Raw genomic sequence first — 17187 nt, 5'->3', positions numbered from 1 at the left:
ACACATGAATGTCCACCAGAGCTGTTGCCAGAAATGTAATATTAATTTCTCTATCATAAGCCGCCTTCAACGTCGTTTTAGAGAATTTAGCATTACGTCCAACCAGCCTCACAACCGCAGACCATGTGTAAACACGCCAGCCCAGGACCTCCACATCTTCACCTGCGGGATTATCTGAGGCCAGCAACCCGGACAGCTGATGAAACTGAGGAGTATTTATGTCTGTAATAAAGCCTTTTTGTGGGGAAAAACTCATTCTTGCTCAAACCCATACTTCCCACTGTGAAGCATGGAGGAGGAGGTGTGATGGCGTGGGTGTGCTTTGCTGGTGACACTGTCTGTGATTTATTTAGAATTCACAGCACACTTAACCAGGATCGCTACCACAGCATTCTGCAGCGATACGCCATCCCATCTGCTATGCACTTAGTGGGACTGTCATTTGTTTTTCAACAGGACAATGACCCAAAACACACCTCCAGGCTGTGTAAGGGCTATTTGACAAAGAAGGAGAGTGATGGAGTGCTGCATCAGATGACCTGGCCTCCACAATCACCCTACCTCAACCCAATTGAGATGGTTTGGGATGAGTTGGACCGCAGAGTGAAGGAAAACCAGCCAAAAAGTGCTAAGAATATGTGGGAACTCCTTCAATACTGTTGGAAAAGCATTCTTCATGAAGATGGTTGAGAGAATGCCAAGTGTGTGCAAAGCTGTCAAGGCAAAGGGTGGCTACTTTCAAGAATCTAAAATCTAAAATATATTTTGATTTGTTTAACACTTTTTCACCATTATTCTACAATGTAGAATTTTTTTTAAATAGAGGAAAACCCTTGAATGAGTAGATGTGTCTAAACTTTGACAGATACTGAATATAGTAAACAAAAATATAAACACAACATGCGACAATTTGAACGATTTTACTGAGTTGAGGTTCGTATAAGGAAATCAGTCAATTGAAATCAATGAATTAGGGCCTAATCTATGGATTTCACATGACTGGGCAGGGCCACCGCCATGGGTGGGCCTGGGAGGGTAAGTTTTATTGCTTCTTTAATCAGAACAACAGCTTTCAGTTGTGCTAAAATAATTGCAAAAGTGTTTTCTAATGATTAATTGGCATTTTAAAATGATAAACTTGGATTGGCTAACACAACGTGCCATTGAAACACAGGAGTGATGGTTGGTGACAATGGGCCACCGTACGCTAAGTAGATATTCCATAAAGAATCAGCCATTTCAAGCTACAACAGTCATTTACAACATTAACAATGTCTACGCTGTATTTCTGATCCATTTGATGTTATTTTAATGGACCAAAAAATTGCTTTTCTTTCAAAAACAAGGAAACTTTTGAACGGTAGTATAAATGTAAACTCAGCAAAAAAAGAAACGTCCTTTCACTGTCAACTGCCTTTATTTTCAGAAAACTTAACGTGTGTAAATATTTGTATGAACATAACAAGATTCAACAACTGAGACATAAACTGAACAAATTCCACAGACATGTGACTAACAGAAATGGAATAATGTGTCCCTGAACAAAATCAAAAGTAACAGTCAGTATCTGGAGTGGCCACCAGCTGCATTGTGTACTGCAGTGCATCTCCTCATGGACTGCACCAGATTTGCCAGTTCTTGCTGTGAGATGTTACCCCACTCTTCCACCAAGGCACCTGCAAGTTCCCAGACATTTCTGGGGGGAATGGCCCCTTCTCTCACCCTCCGATCCAACAGGTCCCAGACGTGAGATCCAGGCTCTTCGCTGGCCATGGCATAACACTGACATTCCTGTCTTGCTAGGAAATAACACACAGAACGAGCAGTATGGCTGGTGGTATTGCCATGCTGGAGGGTCATGTCAGGATGAGCCTGCTGGAAGGGTACCACATGAGGGAGAAGGATGTCTTCCCCGTAATGCACAGGGTTGAGATTGCCTGTAATGACAACAAGCTCGGTCCGATAATGCTGTGACACACCGCCCCAGACCATGACGGACCCTCTACCTCCAAATCGATCCCGCTCCAGAGTACAGGCCCCGGTATAATGCTCATTCCTTCGATGATAAACGCAAATCCGACCATCACCCCTGGTGAGACAAAACCACAACTCGTCAGTGAAGAGCACTTCTTGCCAGTCCTGTCTGGTCCAGCGACAGTGGGTTTATGCCCATAGGCGACGTTGTTGCCTGTGATGTCTGGTGAGGACCTGCCTTACAACAGGCCTACAAGCCCTCAGTCCAGCCTCCCTCAGCCTATTACGGACAGTCTAAGCACTGATGGAGGGATTGTGCGTTCCTGGTGTAACTCGGGCAGTTGCTGTTGCCATCCTGTACCTGTCCCGCAGGTGTGATGTTCGGATGTACCGATCCTGTACAGATGTTGTTACACGTGGTCTGCCACTGCAAGGATGATCAGCTGTCCATCCTGTCTCCCTGTGGTGCTGTTTTAGGCGTCTCACAGGACAGACATTGCAATTTATTGCCCCGACTACATCTGTAGTCCTCGTGCCTCCTTGCAGCATGTCAAAGGCACGTTCACGCAGATGAGCAGGGACCCTGTGCATCTTTCTTTTGGTGTTTTTCCAGAGTCAGTAGAAAGGCCTCTTTAGTGTCCTAAGTTTTCATAACTGTGACCTCAATTGCCTACTATCTGTTGATTAATTGTTTATGGTTCATTGAACAAGCATGGGAAACAGTGTTTAAACCCTTTACAATGAAGATCTGTGTAGTTATTTTGATTTTTATGAATTATCTTTGAAAGACAGGGTCCTGAAAAAGGGACGTTTCTTCTTTTGCTGAGTTTATATATATATATATATATACACACACACACATATACATATATATATATATATATATATATATATATATACACACATACATACATATACATACACACACGGCCCATGATAATTTTCCTCCAGTCATTCAATGCATAGTATCTCAAACACATCATGAACATAGAATCAAGGCACAAGGTGAGACCCAGATGCAGAAACAGGAGGCAGATGGTTGGAGTCTTACAATGTTCATTAATCCAAAAGGAGAAGGCAAGAGGTCATGGACAGGCAAAAGGTCAAAACCAGATCAGAGTCCAGGAGGTACAGAGTGGCAGACAGGCTCATGGTCAAGGCAGACAGAATGGTCAGGCAGGTGGATACAAAGTCCAGAAACAGGCAAGGGTCAAAATCAGGAGGACTAGAAATGGGAGAATGCAAAAAGCAGGCGAACAGGAAAACCGCCACTTGGAAACATACAAGACGAACTGGCACAGAGAGACAAGAAACACAGGGATAAATACACTGGGGAAAATCAGCGACACCTGGAGTGGGGTGGAGATAATCACAAGGACAGGTGAAACAGATCAGGGCGTGACACATAGTGTATTCTGTTTAGGGCAGAGCAGAGTAATGCAACATTACAACAACCTATAGTTTGGATTATAGGCTTTGGTGTCTGACTCACTGACACAGATATTTTTTGCACCACAGGAGGTTGGTGGCGCATTAATTGTGGAGAATGACTCGTAACAAATGCATCAAACACATGGTCTCCAGGTGTTTGATGCCATTCCATTTGCTCCGTTACGGCCATTATTATGAGTCGTCCTCCCCCTCAGCAGCCTCCTGTGACACACACCCACCCACCTAGTACAGAACATTTTCTACCAACAGACACTTTAGGATAAGTAAACACATAGGCACTGTATGGCTTGTTGGGAGTTACAAATCATAGTGACTATTGCTGTTTCCATCTCTGAGCCTTATCAAACTTCCCCTTTTCAGTAACTCATTTGTAAGAAAACATACATGAGTCGGGAACACGGTGTGGTGTTGTGTTAACTGAACCATAACCTGATCCTAGACTGCTATTGGTTGACATGATGACTTTGCTGAAAAGTAGTGTTTGTTTGTCATAAAAGGCTGTTGATGGGTAGGGAAGTACAATGATTAAACTGAGATCATTGATTATCTTAACATGGTGTGTCAATTCACACATCAATCAATGTTTATCTCAAGTCATTCTTAATCAACTGAAATGTAAGTACCACATCAACTAAACTACTGCCATTATGCCCAGGCCAAATGTATATTCCATTTTGTTTGCAATATTGTTCTCCTGTTCTTTCACAAAAGCCAACATCTGAGAACAAACTTCCACTTGATAACTGGAAGTTGAGTGAATAAAAGGGTGGAGGATGCTCTGTTTGTCCCAATAATGTGGATTTATTAGCCTCGCAAACCTGCCTGATCCTTCGAGCTTGCATGGATGTTGCTGCATGCGCAGCAGTAGTCCGCATTTCCCTTCTGTCAGCAATCTCGGCATGTTCTACATGCACTGATGTCCAACAATGTATCGATAGGGGCATGAGATAGCAGCCTACTGGATTGCTGGGTTCACTGCTGCTGCCGTAGGCATCGAAGCGACTCGTGTTTTTATCTACACAGCGTCTTGTTTAACATACTGTTCCACTAGAATGAGATACAATGTGGTGCTAAAAGAAAAAGTCTGAGATTTCTTGTTATACCGCCACCTTGTTATGTTCTTCTTCAGAGATGCAGGAAGAAGCGGCTGATAAGAGATGGAAACAAAAACAGAGGTTACTCGCCTTAATTTGACTACAGTACAGACAGGGTCTCGGGATGGATGTAGCCACCCATCGCAACCGGCCTCAACCAGCAAATACTCTGGTGAGAGTTTCCTGAAAGCTTCGTACCACTAAGATCCATCTTTCACCCATTACTTTCACCCCTATTTTTCGGATTGTGAATTCAGAGCCTAGCTAGTTCTGCTCTATTTCCCTGATAGAGCTTAAATCCTGTTAGTTTGGTTGGGCGGGTATGAGAGCCAAATAGGCAAATAGGTATACGATAGTAGTTGGCGCATATAGCGTCATCAGTGCCCAATAATAGTTCCACTTTGCTATGATAGGCAAATAGGCATACAATGGTAGTTGGCACATAGTATCATCAGTGCCCAATAATAGTTCCACTGTGTTCTATAAGGTACTTTGGTTGGTATGACGTCCAAACCTCAACAGTTCCTGCTGGGCCAAACCCAAATTACGGCCAAACCCAAATTAGACAGGGGCACACTGTTCCCCTCTGAAACACACACACACACACATGGAACCGTTTAGTGTTTTCCTTCATGCCCCCCAACATAAACAGATGAAGAACTGGAACAGAGAAACTAGGGTTAACGACCCTCATTAGCAAGAGGCTATGAGCAGGGTTGTAGTGCTAACCGAGGGCGAGGGAGCGGCGCAATTTGAGAATACACAGAGCTGGTAAAACTATTTCACATAATGATGAGTATTTTACAAAACAGAACCGAATACCTGCCTAATAGCATAGTAGGCACACAACGTTACTGTTACACCAAAAACACCTACTCATTTCTAGTGAGATTTTAGGATGGGAATCTGAGTAGTTACATTTCTCTTCTCATGCGTCCAAAACTCAACTGTGCGCATCACTAGGCAGGACATATGCTTTGATTGAAACAAAATACAAGAAAGGCTAATAGTTTGTTAGCGCCATCTGCTCTAATTCTAATTCAAGAAGATCTGAATCCATATTCCCATGACACCGAGATCAAATGATTGGCATGCAGATTTCACTGGTAAAACGTAAACAATTCTCATTCCTCGATTGACAGTGACAAATGAGAGTTGCTAGAAACAATATGTGTGGGCATAGGCAGACTATGCAATTGGAGGATGCATTTCATGCATATTCTATAATGATATTCAATAGGCTACATCTGTCGGTACAAACTTCGATTGAGAAATGATGGCATAATGTGCTTTTTTGCCACTCCCGCACCTAAAGATTATAGCAATACACCACCAGCATTGAGTGACACAATGTACCGATGAGCAGTAGTGGTTTTCAGACGTTCTTATGGCTATAGACCTAGGCTACTGCAGTTGCTGACAGTGCCTTCAGAAAGCATTTGTACCCCTTGACTTATTCCACATTTTATTAAGTTACAGCTTGAATTAAAATGTTTAATATAGATTGTTTTTCTCACCCATCTACACACAATTACCCATAAATGACAAAACTGAAAACATGTTTTTAGAAATGTTTGCTAATTTGTGAAAAAATGAAATACAGCCATATCTCATTTACATAAGTATTCAGTATTCACACCCCCTACTGTTACACTCCAAATTGAGTTCAGGCGCATCCAATTTCCTTTGCTCACCCTTGATTGGAGTCAACCTGTGGCCATTTCAATTGTTTGGACATGATTTAGAAAGAAGCACACCTGTCTATAAAAGGTCCCACAGTTGACAGTGCAGAAACCATACCATGAGGTCCAAGGAACTGCATATATAGTTTCATTTGACCTTCATTTAACTAGGCAAGTCAGTTAAGAACACATTCTTATTTTCAATGACGGCCTAGGAACAGTGGCAGAACGACAGATTTGTACCTTGTCAGCTCGTGGATTTGAACTTGCAACCTTTCGGTTACTAGCCCAACGCTCTAACCACTAGGCTACCCTGCTGCCCCAGAGCTCTGAAATAGAATTGTGATGAGGCCAGGGCCGGCCTGCTCATTAGGCAGGATTAGGCTGCTGCCTATGGTGACATTTTCTGAGCTAAACTGGCCAAGACAACACATAAAACCTCACATAATTCTGCCCAAAAACAACTACAATTTCTCTCAACCAGTGACATATGGGCTTTTTAGGTGAGCACTGATACCGCTCACAGGGACGCAGGGATTTTGCAGGGACGCAAAATATTTATTGTCCATTCCCAGCACGCCTTTCAGGGTGCTGTTGGAGAGGACGCAACTCTGCAGCGCTCCACCAACATTCCGTCAAAAATATTTATCAAACATAAATCATGTAGCAGATATAGTGTATGGTAGAAAGAGTATGTGGCCACTTCTGTAGCCCACAGGCTGGAGATAAAATGTATGACAATGTAATGAGACAAACTTTTCTATTTATTATGAAGGTTTCTCCGATCAAATAGCCTAACCTAAATGAACCGAAGTGTAAAAGTCCTTGAGTGGCCCAATCAAAGCCCAGATTTGAATCCAATTGAAAATCTGTGGAAAGGACCTGAAGATTGCTGTTCACCACCACTACCCATCTTACTTAACAGAGCTTGAGAAAATTTGCAAGGAAGAATGGGAGGAAATCATCCCCAAGATGACTCAAAGCTGTAATCACCGCCAAAGGTGCTTCTACAAAGTATTGACTCAAGGGTGTGAATACTTATATTTCATTTTCAAGAAATGTGCCCCAAAATATTTTACCATGTTTTCACTTAGTCATTATGGTGTATTGCATCACCAGTCATTGAAATTCAGCAGATCAGTATTGCAGACGCCAACAAGAAGAGAGCATGAGTGTTTAGTCCCGAACATTCATGGGTGAGAAAAAATATAATCCATTTTGAATTCAGGCTGTAACACAATAAAATGTAGAGTAAGTCAAGGGGTATGAATACTTTCATAAGGCACTGTGTCCGTGTCACTGAATGGTTGAGCTCCGATATTTATTATAACAAAGGGAGTAGGCAAAGGCAGGTAGGGGACAGGCGAGAGTTCATCAACCAGGTCAGAGTCCAAACAGTACCAGACGATAGGCAGTCTCGAGGCCAGGCAGGGGTCAGAAACCAGATCTGAGACCAAAAACATTACAACGGGATAAGCAGGCTGGTAGTCAGAACAGGCAGAGTGGTCAGGCAGGCAGGTTCGGAGTCAGGACAGGCAGAGTGGTCAGGCAGGCAGGTTCGGAGTCAGGACAGGCAGAGTGGTCAGACAGGCAGGTTCAGAGTCAGGACAGGCAGAGTGGTCAGGCAGGCAGGTTCAGGGACAGGCAGAGGGTCAGGCAGGCAGGTTCGGAGTCAGGACAGGCAGAGTGGTCAGGCAGGCAGGTTCGGAGTCAGGACAGGCAGAGTGGTCAGGCAGGCAGGTTCGGAGTCAGGACAGGCAGAGTGGTCAGGCAGGCAGGTTCGGAGTCAGGACAGGCAGAGTGGTCAGGCAGGCAGGTTCGGAGTCAGGACAGGCAGAGTGGTCAGGCAGGCAGGTTCGAGTCAGGAGTCAGGTGGCCAGGCAGGCAGGTTCAGTCAGGACAGGAGTGGTAGTCAGGCAGGCAGGTTCGGAGTCAGGCAGAGTGGTCAGGCAGGCAGGTGGTCAGGCAGGCAGAGTGGTCAGGCAGGCAGGTTCGGAGTCAGGACAGGCAGAGTGGTCAGGCAGGCAGGTTCGGAGTCAGGACAGGCAGAGTGGCCAGGCAGGCAGGTTCGGAGTCAGGACAGGCAGAGTGGTAGTCAGAACAGGCAGAGTGGTCAGGCAGGCAGGCTGGTAGTCAGAACAGGCAGAGTGGTCAGGCAGGCAGGTTCGGAGTCAGGACAGGCAGAGTGGTCAGGCAGGCAGGTTCGGAGTCAGGACAGGCAGAGTGGTCAGGCAGGCAGGTTCGGAGTCAGGACAGGCAGAGTGGTCAGGCAGGCAGGTTCGGAGTCAGGACAGGCAGGTGGTCAGGCAGGCAGGTTCGAGTCAGGACAGGCAGAGTGGTCAGGCAGGCAGGTTGGAGTCAGGACAGGCAGAGTGGTCAGGCAGGCAGGTTGGTAGTCAGGACAGGCAGAGTGGTCAGGCAGGCAGGTTCGAGTCAGGACAGGCAGAGTGGTCAGGCAGGCAGGTTCGAGTCAGGACAGGCAGAGTGGTCAGGCAGGCAGGTTCGGAGTCAGGACAGGCAGAGTGGTCAGGCAGGCAGGTTCGGAGTCAGGACAGGCAGAGTGGTCAGGGCAGGCAGGTTCAGGCTGGTAGTCAGGACAGGCAGAGTGGTCAGGCAGGCAGGTTCGGAGTCAGGACAGGCAGAGTGGTCAGGCAGGCAGGTTCGAGTCAGGACAGGCAGAGTGGTCAGGCAGGCAGGTTCGGAGTCAGGACAGGCAGAGTGGTCAGGCAGGCAGGTTCGAGTCAGGACAGTCAGAGTGGTAGTCAGAACAGGCAGAGTGGTCAGGCAGGCAGGCTGGTAGTCAGAACAGGCAGAGTGGTCAGGCAGGCAGGTTCGAGTCAGGACAGGCAGAGTGGTCAGGCAGGCAGGTTCGGAGTCAGGACAGGCAGAGTGGTCAGGCAGGCAGGTTCAGGCAGTCAGGACAGGCAGAGTGGTCAGGCAGGCAGGTTCGGAGTCAGGACAGGCAGAGTGGTCAGGCAGGCAGGTTCAGGACAGTCAGGCAGGCAGGTTCGAGTCAGGACAGGCAGAGTGGTCAGGCAGGCAGGTTCGAGTCAGGACAGGCAAGAGTGGTCAGGCAGGCAGGTTCGGTCAGGACAGGCACAGGCAGAGGTTCGGTCAGGACAGGCAGGTGGTCAGGCAGGTCAGGACAGGCAGAGTGGTCAGGCAGGCAGGTTCGGAGTCAGGACAGGCAGAGTGGTCAGGCAGGCAGGTTCGGAGTCAGGACAGGCAGAGTGGTCAGGCAGGCAGGTTCGGAGTCAGGACAGGCAGAGTGGTCAGGCAGGCAGGTTCGGAGTCAGGACAGGCAAGAGTGGTCAGGCAGGCAGGTTCGGAGTCAGGACAGGCAGGCAGGTTCGGAGTCAGGACAGGCAGAGTGGTCAGGCAGGCAGGTTCTGAGTCAGGACAGGCAGAGTGGTCAGGCAGGCAGGTTCGGAGTCAGGACAGGCAGAGTGGTCAGGCAGGCAGGTTCGGAGTCAGGACAGGCAGAGTGGTCAGGCAGGCAGGTTCGGAGTCAGGACAGGCAAGAGTGGTCAGGCAGGCAGGTTCGGAGTCAGGACAGGCAAGAGTGGTCAGGCAGGCAGGTTCGGAGTCAGGACAGGCAGAGTGGTCAGGCAGGCAGGTTCGGAGTCAGGACAGGCAGAGTGGTCAGGCAGGCAGGTTCGGAGTCAGGACAGGCAGAGTGGTCAGGCAGGCAGGTTCGGAGTCAGGACAGGCAGAGTGGTCAGGCAGGCAGGTTCGGAGTCAGGACAGGCAGAGTGGTCAGGCAGGCAGGTTCGGAGTCAGGACAGGCAAGAGTGGTCAGGCAGGCAGGTTCGGAGTCAGGACAGGCAAGAGTGGTCAGGCAGGCAGGTTCGGAGTCAGGACAGGCAGAGTGGTCAGGCAGGCAGGTTCTGAGTCAGGACAGGCAGAGTGGTCAGGCAGGCAGGTTCGGAGTCAGGACAGGCAGAGTGGTCAGGCAGGCAGGTTCGGAGTCAGGACAGGCAGAGTGGTCAGGCAGGCAGGTTCGGAGTCAGGACAGGCAAGAGTGGTCAGGCAGGCAGGTTCGGAGTCAGAACAGGCAGAGTGGTCAGGCAGGCAGGTTCGGAGTCAGGACAGGCAAGAGTTGAAACCAGGAGGACTAGAAATAAACAGAGACTGGGAAAAATAGAAGCAAGAAAAACTGCTGGTTGACTTGGCAAACAAGACAAACTGGCACAGAGAGACAGGAAACGGGGATATACACACAGGGGAATAATAAGCAACAACTGGAGGGGGTGGAGACAATCACAAGGACAGGTGAACCAGATCAGGGTGTGACGTTATTTGTACTTTTACTATTGATACTTAAGTATATTTAAAATCAAATACTTTTACTCAAGTAGTATTTTACTGGGTGACTTTCACTTTTACTTGAGTCATGTTCTATTAAGGTATCTTTATGTATGGCAGTTGGGTACTTTTCCAACAAATGGCCAATGGCCTAATTATGTCAAGTTACCATGAATGTGGCTATACTTATGCTAGCAGAAATGAACTTTCTGTTTGTTTACAACACACAGTGACAAAGGTGTTATCCTTCCTTATCCCCCTTATCAAGTCAATGCATACCTTTTATATTAACCCTTAATGTTGCCTCCAGGCACTATTTTTTTCCTGGCCTTGTATTTTCTCCTTCTCTCCTGGGCACCTTTCATTAAGTCACATACACACACACACTTTGTCTTCTTCTATCCTCATGGTGACCTAAAATTAAATTCCATTCAAAATCCTATTTTCCATAACCCCTAACCCTACTAACCCATTAGAAATGTCCCCACAAGGGAGAATTGTCCTTGTTTTACTGTCATTGTGGGAATTTTAGCTATGCACAACGATAGAAGAACCAACCCCCCCTCCCACACAAATACACCACAATGCAAAAGTCTCCCTCCTGGCCACCTTTGACTCACTCACACACACTCAATCGCTCTCACACACCCCACAAACTCAAATGCTCGTTCATTTGCATCGTAGCCCGGAGGCGCGCCCACGCTGTTCAGGTTCATAAGCGCAGTACGAGGAGGCGTCACCAGTCATTCAAATTCAGAGGATGAGTATTGCTCACGCCAACGAGAAGAGAGTATGAGTGTTTAGTTCCGAACATTCATAGTAGCCTAAGTTGTGCCACGTTCTTTGCGAGTTTTAGTCAATTAACATTATTATTGGAATTTAGCTTCAATCTTGAGCAGGCAATGTTGAACGAAGCTTCGGGTCAGAAGTACTTTGATGTTCGAAACGGTACTATTGGAATGTATAATGTAATATCGTCAGTGATGCTGGCTGCTGAGAGAAATTGAGGGTTTTGGTTGGTCTTATTAATGTTATTCCAATAGCTATAATAATTGATAAACACCTGTTCATTTGCATCCGGTCAGTTATGAAGACGGGTACTCTTAGAAGCGCCAGGACATTTGCATGAAACTGCAGCAAGGTAAAATGCGCTACCTTTTTCACTCTACCGACAAACCAGTTTCATGTGACTGTTACTATGATTTTTCAGAATGAATTACAATTATTTGATAATTCGACATTGTTAATCTATTATAGTGGCATTTCCAAAGTACATACGTTTATCATGCGTCAAAGTGTAAGCCAATTCTGTTGCAAAACATTTCTTAAATGGAAGATAAGGGAACGAAACGGGGGCTTACCCTTTTTACGCATGGCATGTTGAATGTGGTGACGAGACTGCTTTTCCACTTTTAAAATGTATATCAAACAAAAATCAATGATTGTAAAGTTTAACGAACCATAAAACTCTATGTACAAGGACTACTTTTAACAATTTCCACAAAGATGGTTTGTTACCGTATTTTTGCATCTGCTCTGTACTAGAAGTAAATGTGTTTTTGTAAGATTCGGTGGGAATTGTTAAAAGTAGTCCTTGTGTTTTAGTTTGATTAACTTTGCAATTGTTTTTTGTTCGACATTTTTAGGTTAAAAAAATATCTGAGTCTCAGCATCACTCTTATCTTGCAATTGCCCAGCTGACTTTTCTATAACTCATCCTAGGTGCCATCTTTAAAAACAAAACGCTCCACTGAAAGGAAAACCTTATGTCCTCAATTCCCACCCCTCTCCAAATTCCCGTCTGGCACACAGACACAGACCTGACTGTCTGCCACTAGGACAGTACATTCGTACCCTACTTCAGATAACATAATCAGGGAGTTTACACATTACTCTATTTACTCACGGACATCTTTGATCCTATTAAAATGCACTCTGACCACATTTTGAACAATGCGTTATGATGGGAGTTGCTGCATGTGTTCCACTATCGTTAAGCTACCTGCTTGTAAACATGCCAAGAGAACTGGACATATTTACTGTGGAAAATTACTTCACCTTTAGGAGGGGGGCTCGCGCTCTGTCTGGTATAACACTTAATGTGTGTATTTATGTCCCAAGGTCAGTTGAAATCTCTGCTTTATGTGACGCACACACGAAAACATGCCATTGTTTTTAGGAGGAGAAATATTTTGTGTGTGTGTGTGGGGGGGGGTAGAATGCAAAGCTGTTTCCTGAGAAGTGGGCTCGCCTAACAATGGCCTATCGTCTCGGAACAGTTGGCGGTTCTCGGGCCAAAGCAACATCTGAGGGGGCGGTAGGATGTTGAGAGATTAGCTGAGAAAAGAGAAAGGGTCAACATAATGACTTGAGACATAGAGGAGAGGTGTTTTTGGGACTTTCTTCAAATACAGTTATGTCCAGCTGGAGGTGTTGTCTAACGGGGGTTAAGCAGTCATTTGCCCATGTAGTTTCAGCACTCTAAGTCTCAGACAATTCGATTCAATAACATATGTTCAGTCCACTTCACTTCTTACCACACATGAACTTGCAATACATTTACATGTCAAATACTTTGTTCACCTTATGGTTGTCATGTCGTTTACTAAGCCTAAAGATCATACACTAGAGGCAAGGGTAAAGCCTATGATAACTAAGTAATGACAGGTGTTAAGATGGACATTGACACCTCACGGGACTGACTTGTTTAGCTGTTTTAAGTGTCTGTTAATATGGGTATAAGAGTGAGTGGGGAAGGGTTTATTCCCCTTCAAGGCACAGTAACTGTTAAATATTTGATGGCTCTGTACTGAATCTAGTGACTGGTGGTAAATGAATATTGCCTCCGACTACGTCATTGCTGCACCTGATCCTGCCCCCCCCTCCCCCAGTACATTATGTCCTAACTGTCCTGTTTAACTATAACACATGTCCAAGTGCTGGTCTCCACTCTGCATAATGTGTTGAAAGGGATAGTTTGCCTCAATCAAAAATGTTTTAAGTAAAATATCTGAAAGATATGAGCTGTGTCCATATTCCACATTATAACGTATCTTGTGGTGTTAACATTGACAATTCATGTCTGCTGATTTTTATGTGGCAATGTATTTAACTAAACCCACTTTAACCCCATATGTTATTTTTCTGTCTTGCAGATCAAGACGGTGAGTCCAACTGGACCCGATTCAAAGAGAAGCTGGGAAACAAGCCTGGGGAAAAGGACTGAGGACCACGACACCTGTGCCCAGTCTAACCCCAAAACTAACCCCTCCCACTAAAAAAAGAAACCTTAAATCTACCATGTCTCTCAACACCTTCCACCTGATGGAGACCCTCAAGAACTCCCCTTCTGTTTTACGCCGCCGCTTCCGCCGTGACCGCACCGAGTCCCTCTCCCACGGCGACCCGCTCTTCAAGGTCCACTACCTGGGCACTGAGAAAATCTTCTCCCTGGATCTACAGCAGGCCCAGGACGCCATAGCCCGGCTGCTCGACGGGGCCTCCAACGGAAAGAAACTGAGCAAAGACCATGCGTTGGTGGTTCGTCCGCGCTACGTCGAAGTCAAAGAGCTCAGCACTGGACGCCAGCTCACGAAGACGTACCTCCAGGACATCGCCTACTGCGCGGCCGACGCCACCAGACCCAACGTGTTTCTGTACATCTGTAAGCATCACGGGCAACAGCTGCACTGCCGGGTGTTCTGGTGCAGCCGGGCAGAGCGGGCACGGGACATGACGGCCTGCCTGGCACACTCCTTCCAGAGGGCACTGAATGACTGGCAGGGGGACGGGGACGTTGGGTTAGGGGGAAGTACTGACACGCTGACCCCAGAAAAGGACGGGGTGAAGGAGGGGGAGGATATGCCCAGCACCACTACTAACACCAAAAGCTCCATACAACCAGACAGCTGTGGAAGAGGTGAGAACACAGGCCTGACATGCTGAAATATTAATAGAAACCAAATTGTTAAGGGGGGTTGCCTAGCAATAGGGGAAACTGTCAAAGGGATGAATTGGTAGTCTTTCGTTCACACATGAATGTGTCTGTACCTGTATTTCCACATTGCACCTGTCTGCTCTTGAGTTGGTTGCGATAAAACCAAGCTCAGCCCGCCTGTCCAACCCCTCTCTCTCTTCTGTTTGCAGTCCGTTGGAAGAAGAGGAGCTCCCTGTCTCGTAGTCCACTGAGAGCCATGACCAGGAAGGGCTCTGCCTCTGACATCTGGCACTGAGTCCCCAATCCCCAGCATGGGACACGGAACTGACGACATCCCCAGTGGCTAGCTACAGCACAGAGGGAAGGATTGAATGAACCCGCCACTACTGGACACAACAGGATTGAAAAAAAAAGGTGTGAGGGAGGTCACTGCTGGAGTTTCTTTCAAATGAGACATTGCCTTGCTTACATGTTGAGTCTACAGTACTGGCATGAATGGTAGCCTACAGACTGTGGAAGTTAATGACTAGCTACCTTGGCTTTTGCCTCTGGATTACTAGAGAACAAGGTGCTTAGTTGATAGCGTTGTACTGTACGCTGTTGGTAGAAACCAGTATTCACCTCAGTGGCCTTGTGACTCGCTTTCACTGTTGGAACGCTTCAAGGCTGAACTGCTAATTTCCAATGCTACTCCAAGTTACTTGTTTTCCACTGAGTGGCCTTGATACTCTGAACTGTCAGTTATGCTTAGAAGAAAGGAGCTCAAGGTCCTGTGTGCCTTTTTTAGCTAGACAAGGATATGACTACAGAGTTCACCAAACCTCAATTTCCTCTCCATACAATGCTGAACACAGCCTGGACTGTTTGAAACTGGTCAGACAGTCATGGCAATGTCTGTTTAAAAAAACAAAAACATTTGTAACATTTGTTTGTATTTATTTTAATGAGAAGTCTTGTTTGTAACACACGGTTCATGCACCTCTTCTCTTCCTGAAACACTAGATTGTGTTTTTTTTAAAGGGAGGAGGAGGTTAAGTTTGAGCCGAATGTGAGCGCAGTGTTCGTCTTGGGAGAGGGGTTAAAAACGGAGGTGTGAGAGGGTTCATGGGGCATAAAGGGTTCATTTTAATTTAAGCAGACCATAGAAGAACATGGGCTATGTTGTCATAATTACACAGTAATGTGCGTTCATAGGCAGGGTTTTAATACATTTTAGTATCAATTCATTCGGTTCAGACTTCACCACGTGTAATTTAGTCCAGTTGTTCCCAACCTTTTTCGGTCACTGTACCACCAACTGAATTTCTCTGCCTGGAGTACCCCTGAAGTACCCCCTCATGTGCATTTTGCCAGTAGGACTATGGTCTCATGAGTCTTATCAAGTACCCCCTGTGGCTAGACCAAGTACCCCCAGGCGTCCTAGTACTCTTGTTGGGAACCACTGGCCTAGTCAATGTACACTGACTGTTCACATTATTTATTTTTTGTCATAACATATTACTATTCAAGTAAAATGTAATCCTTAATTAAGTTCCATATGCTTAATTTGTTCCTATAAGGTGTTAGTGTTTGCTAGAACTGTGAGTTTTTTTCTTCTTCATACTGTGTCACAGGAGGTTGGAGGCACCTTAATTGGGGAGGACAGACTCGCAATAGCTGGCGTGGAATAGTATCCAATACATCAAACACATGGTTTCCATGCTTTTGCCATTACATTTGTTCCGTTCCAGCCATTATTATGAGCCGTCCTCCCCTCAGCAGCCTCCATTGATGTATGTATATATTTGCATTTCTGTGGAAAAATCACTCACTCATGATCCTCCTTGTTCCTCATTATTCCAGTGTGGGTGAAGTATAACCCTGGGTGAGTGATTTTTGGGGCATGTGTGGGGCAGGAACATTGATTTGCAGTGTTTGGAACTTCGGCAGTGCACCTGCATTCCTATGGGGACATTAAAGTTCTCGTATCCTCCTTGGCTCTGCCCACTCTCTCCCCTCAGTCTGGCTTAACCTAACCTCATGACTCTGCATGTTTCATAGCATTAGTGTGTTGGCGTCCTGGCCCCAAGCTCAAATACCTGTCTACACACACACACACACACACTCTCCTCACACACTTTCTCATGCCACATCCGCTCATTCCATACAATATACTTCTGACTCCTCTGACCACCACGTCAGGGTTGTATTCATTGGGCACCTCATATCTCCATGGTTTACAGTGAAAGGTGCCTCAGGTATTTGACTTGACAAGATGTCAATGATATCAATGGATAGTTTTTTTAAACCATTTTTATTTGAAATGACTATTGTTATGCATCTCAAACTACAAATGGCACAACCCCATCTTGGGAGGGCAAGTGTCTAGTTGTGTTCTTGTTTTGTACATCCTTGTTTACATATTTTTAAATACGTGTAAGCTATGGAATAAACTTTCATACAATGATACTTTTGGAAATGTCTTTCTACCTCAACCGACGATGCAGCGCCTCCAAATGGCCAACCTCAATCTAAAAACAAACGTCCCGTACCACACTACAGCCTGTGCTGTCTGTTTTAGTACTGGTGCCAAACATTTGATGGAGACTAAACAAGCAGAGGCATATCTATTTAAAATATTATGGGTGGGTCTAACTCTGACTGAAAGAAAACAACATTCCGCTGTGGGGCTGGAGAAGTTCATGGGATAGGGGGTCATGGGATAAGTTATGAGGCTTATTTCTCAAGGTACTTAATTCTGACA

General features: G+C 46.0%; 1 protein-coding gene across 2 annotated transcripts; it reads left to right on the top strand.

The window, feature by feature from the left end:
• Nucleotides 1–11239: 11239 nt before the first annotated feature.
• On the top strand, nucleotides 11240–16892 carry LOC115138050 (uncharacterized). 2 transcript variants are annotated; one of them, XM_029674441.2, is made up of 4 exons: nucleotides 11240–11455; nucleotides 11593–11648; nucleotides 13663–14426; nucleotides 14654–16892. In XM_029674441.2, exons 3-4 carry the CDS (start codon nucleotides 13808–13810, stop codon nucleotides 14737–14739), a joined length of 705 nt encoding a protein of 234 aa, XP_029530301.1. In that variant the 5' UTR covers nucleotides 11240–11455; nucleotides 11593–11648; nucleotides 13663–13807; the 3' UTR covers nucleotides 14740–16892. The 2 variants fall into 2 exon arrangements, with proteins under 2 accessions (XP_029530301.1, XP_029530300.1); XM_029674440.2 differs by having other exon boundaries at nucleotides 11240–11648.
• The last annotated feature ends 295 nt before the right edge of the window (nucleotides 16893–17187 follow it).

The sequence above is a fragment of the Oncorhynchus nerka genome, linkage group LG12 (assembly GCF_034236695.1).
Source record: "Oncorhynchus nerka isolate Pitt River linkage group LG12, Oner_Uvic_2.0, whole genome shotgun sequence".
Taxonomy (NCBI): domain Eukaryota; kingdom Metazoa; phylum Chordata; class Actinopteri; order Salmoniformes; family Salmonidae; genus Oncorhynchus; species Oncorhynchus nerka.
This window is presented reverse-complemented; position numbering and strand designations above follow the sequence as displayed.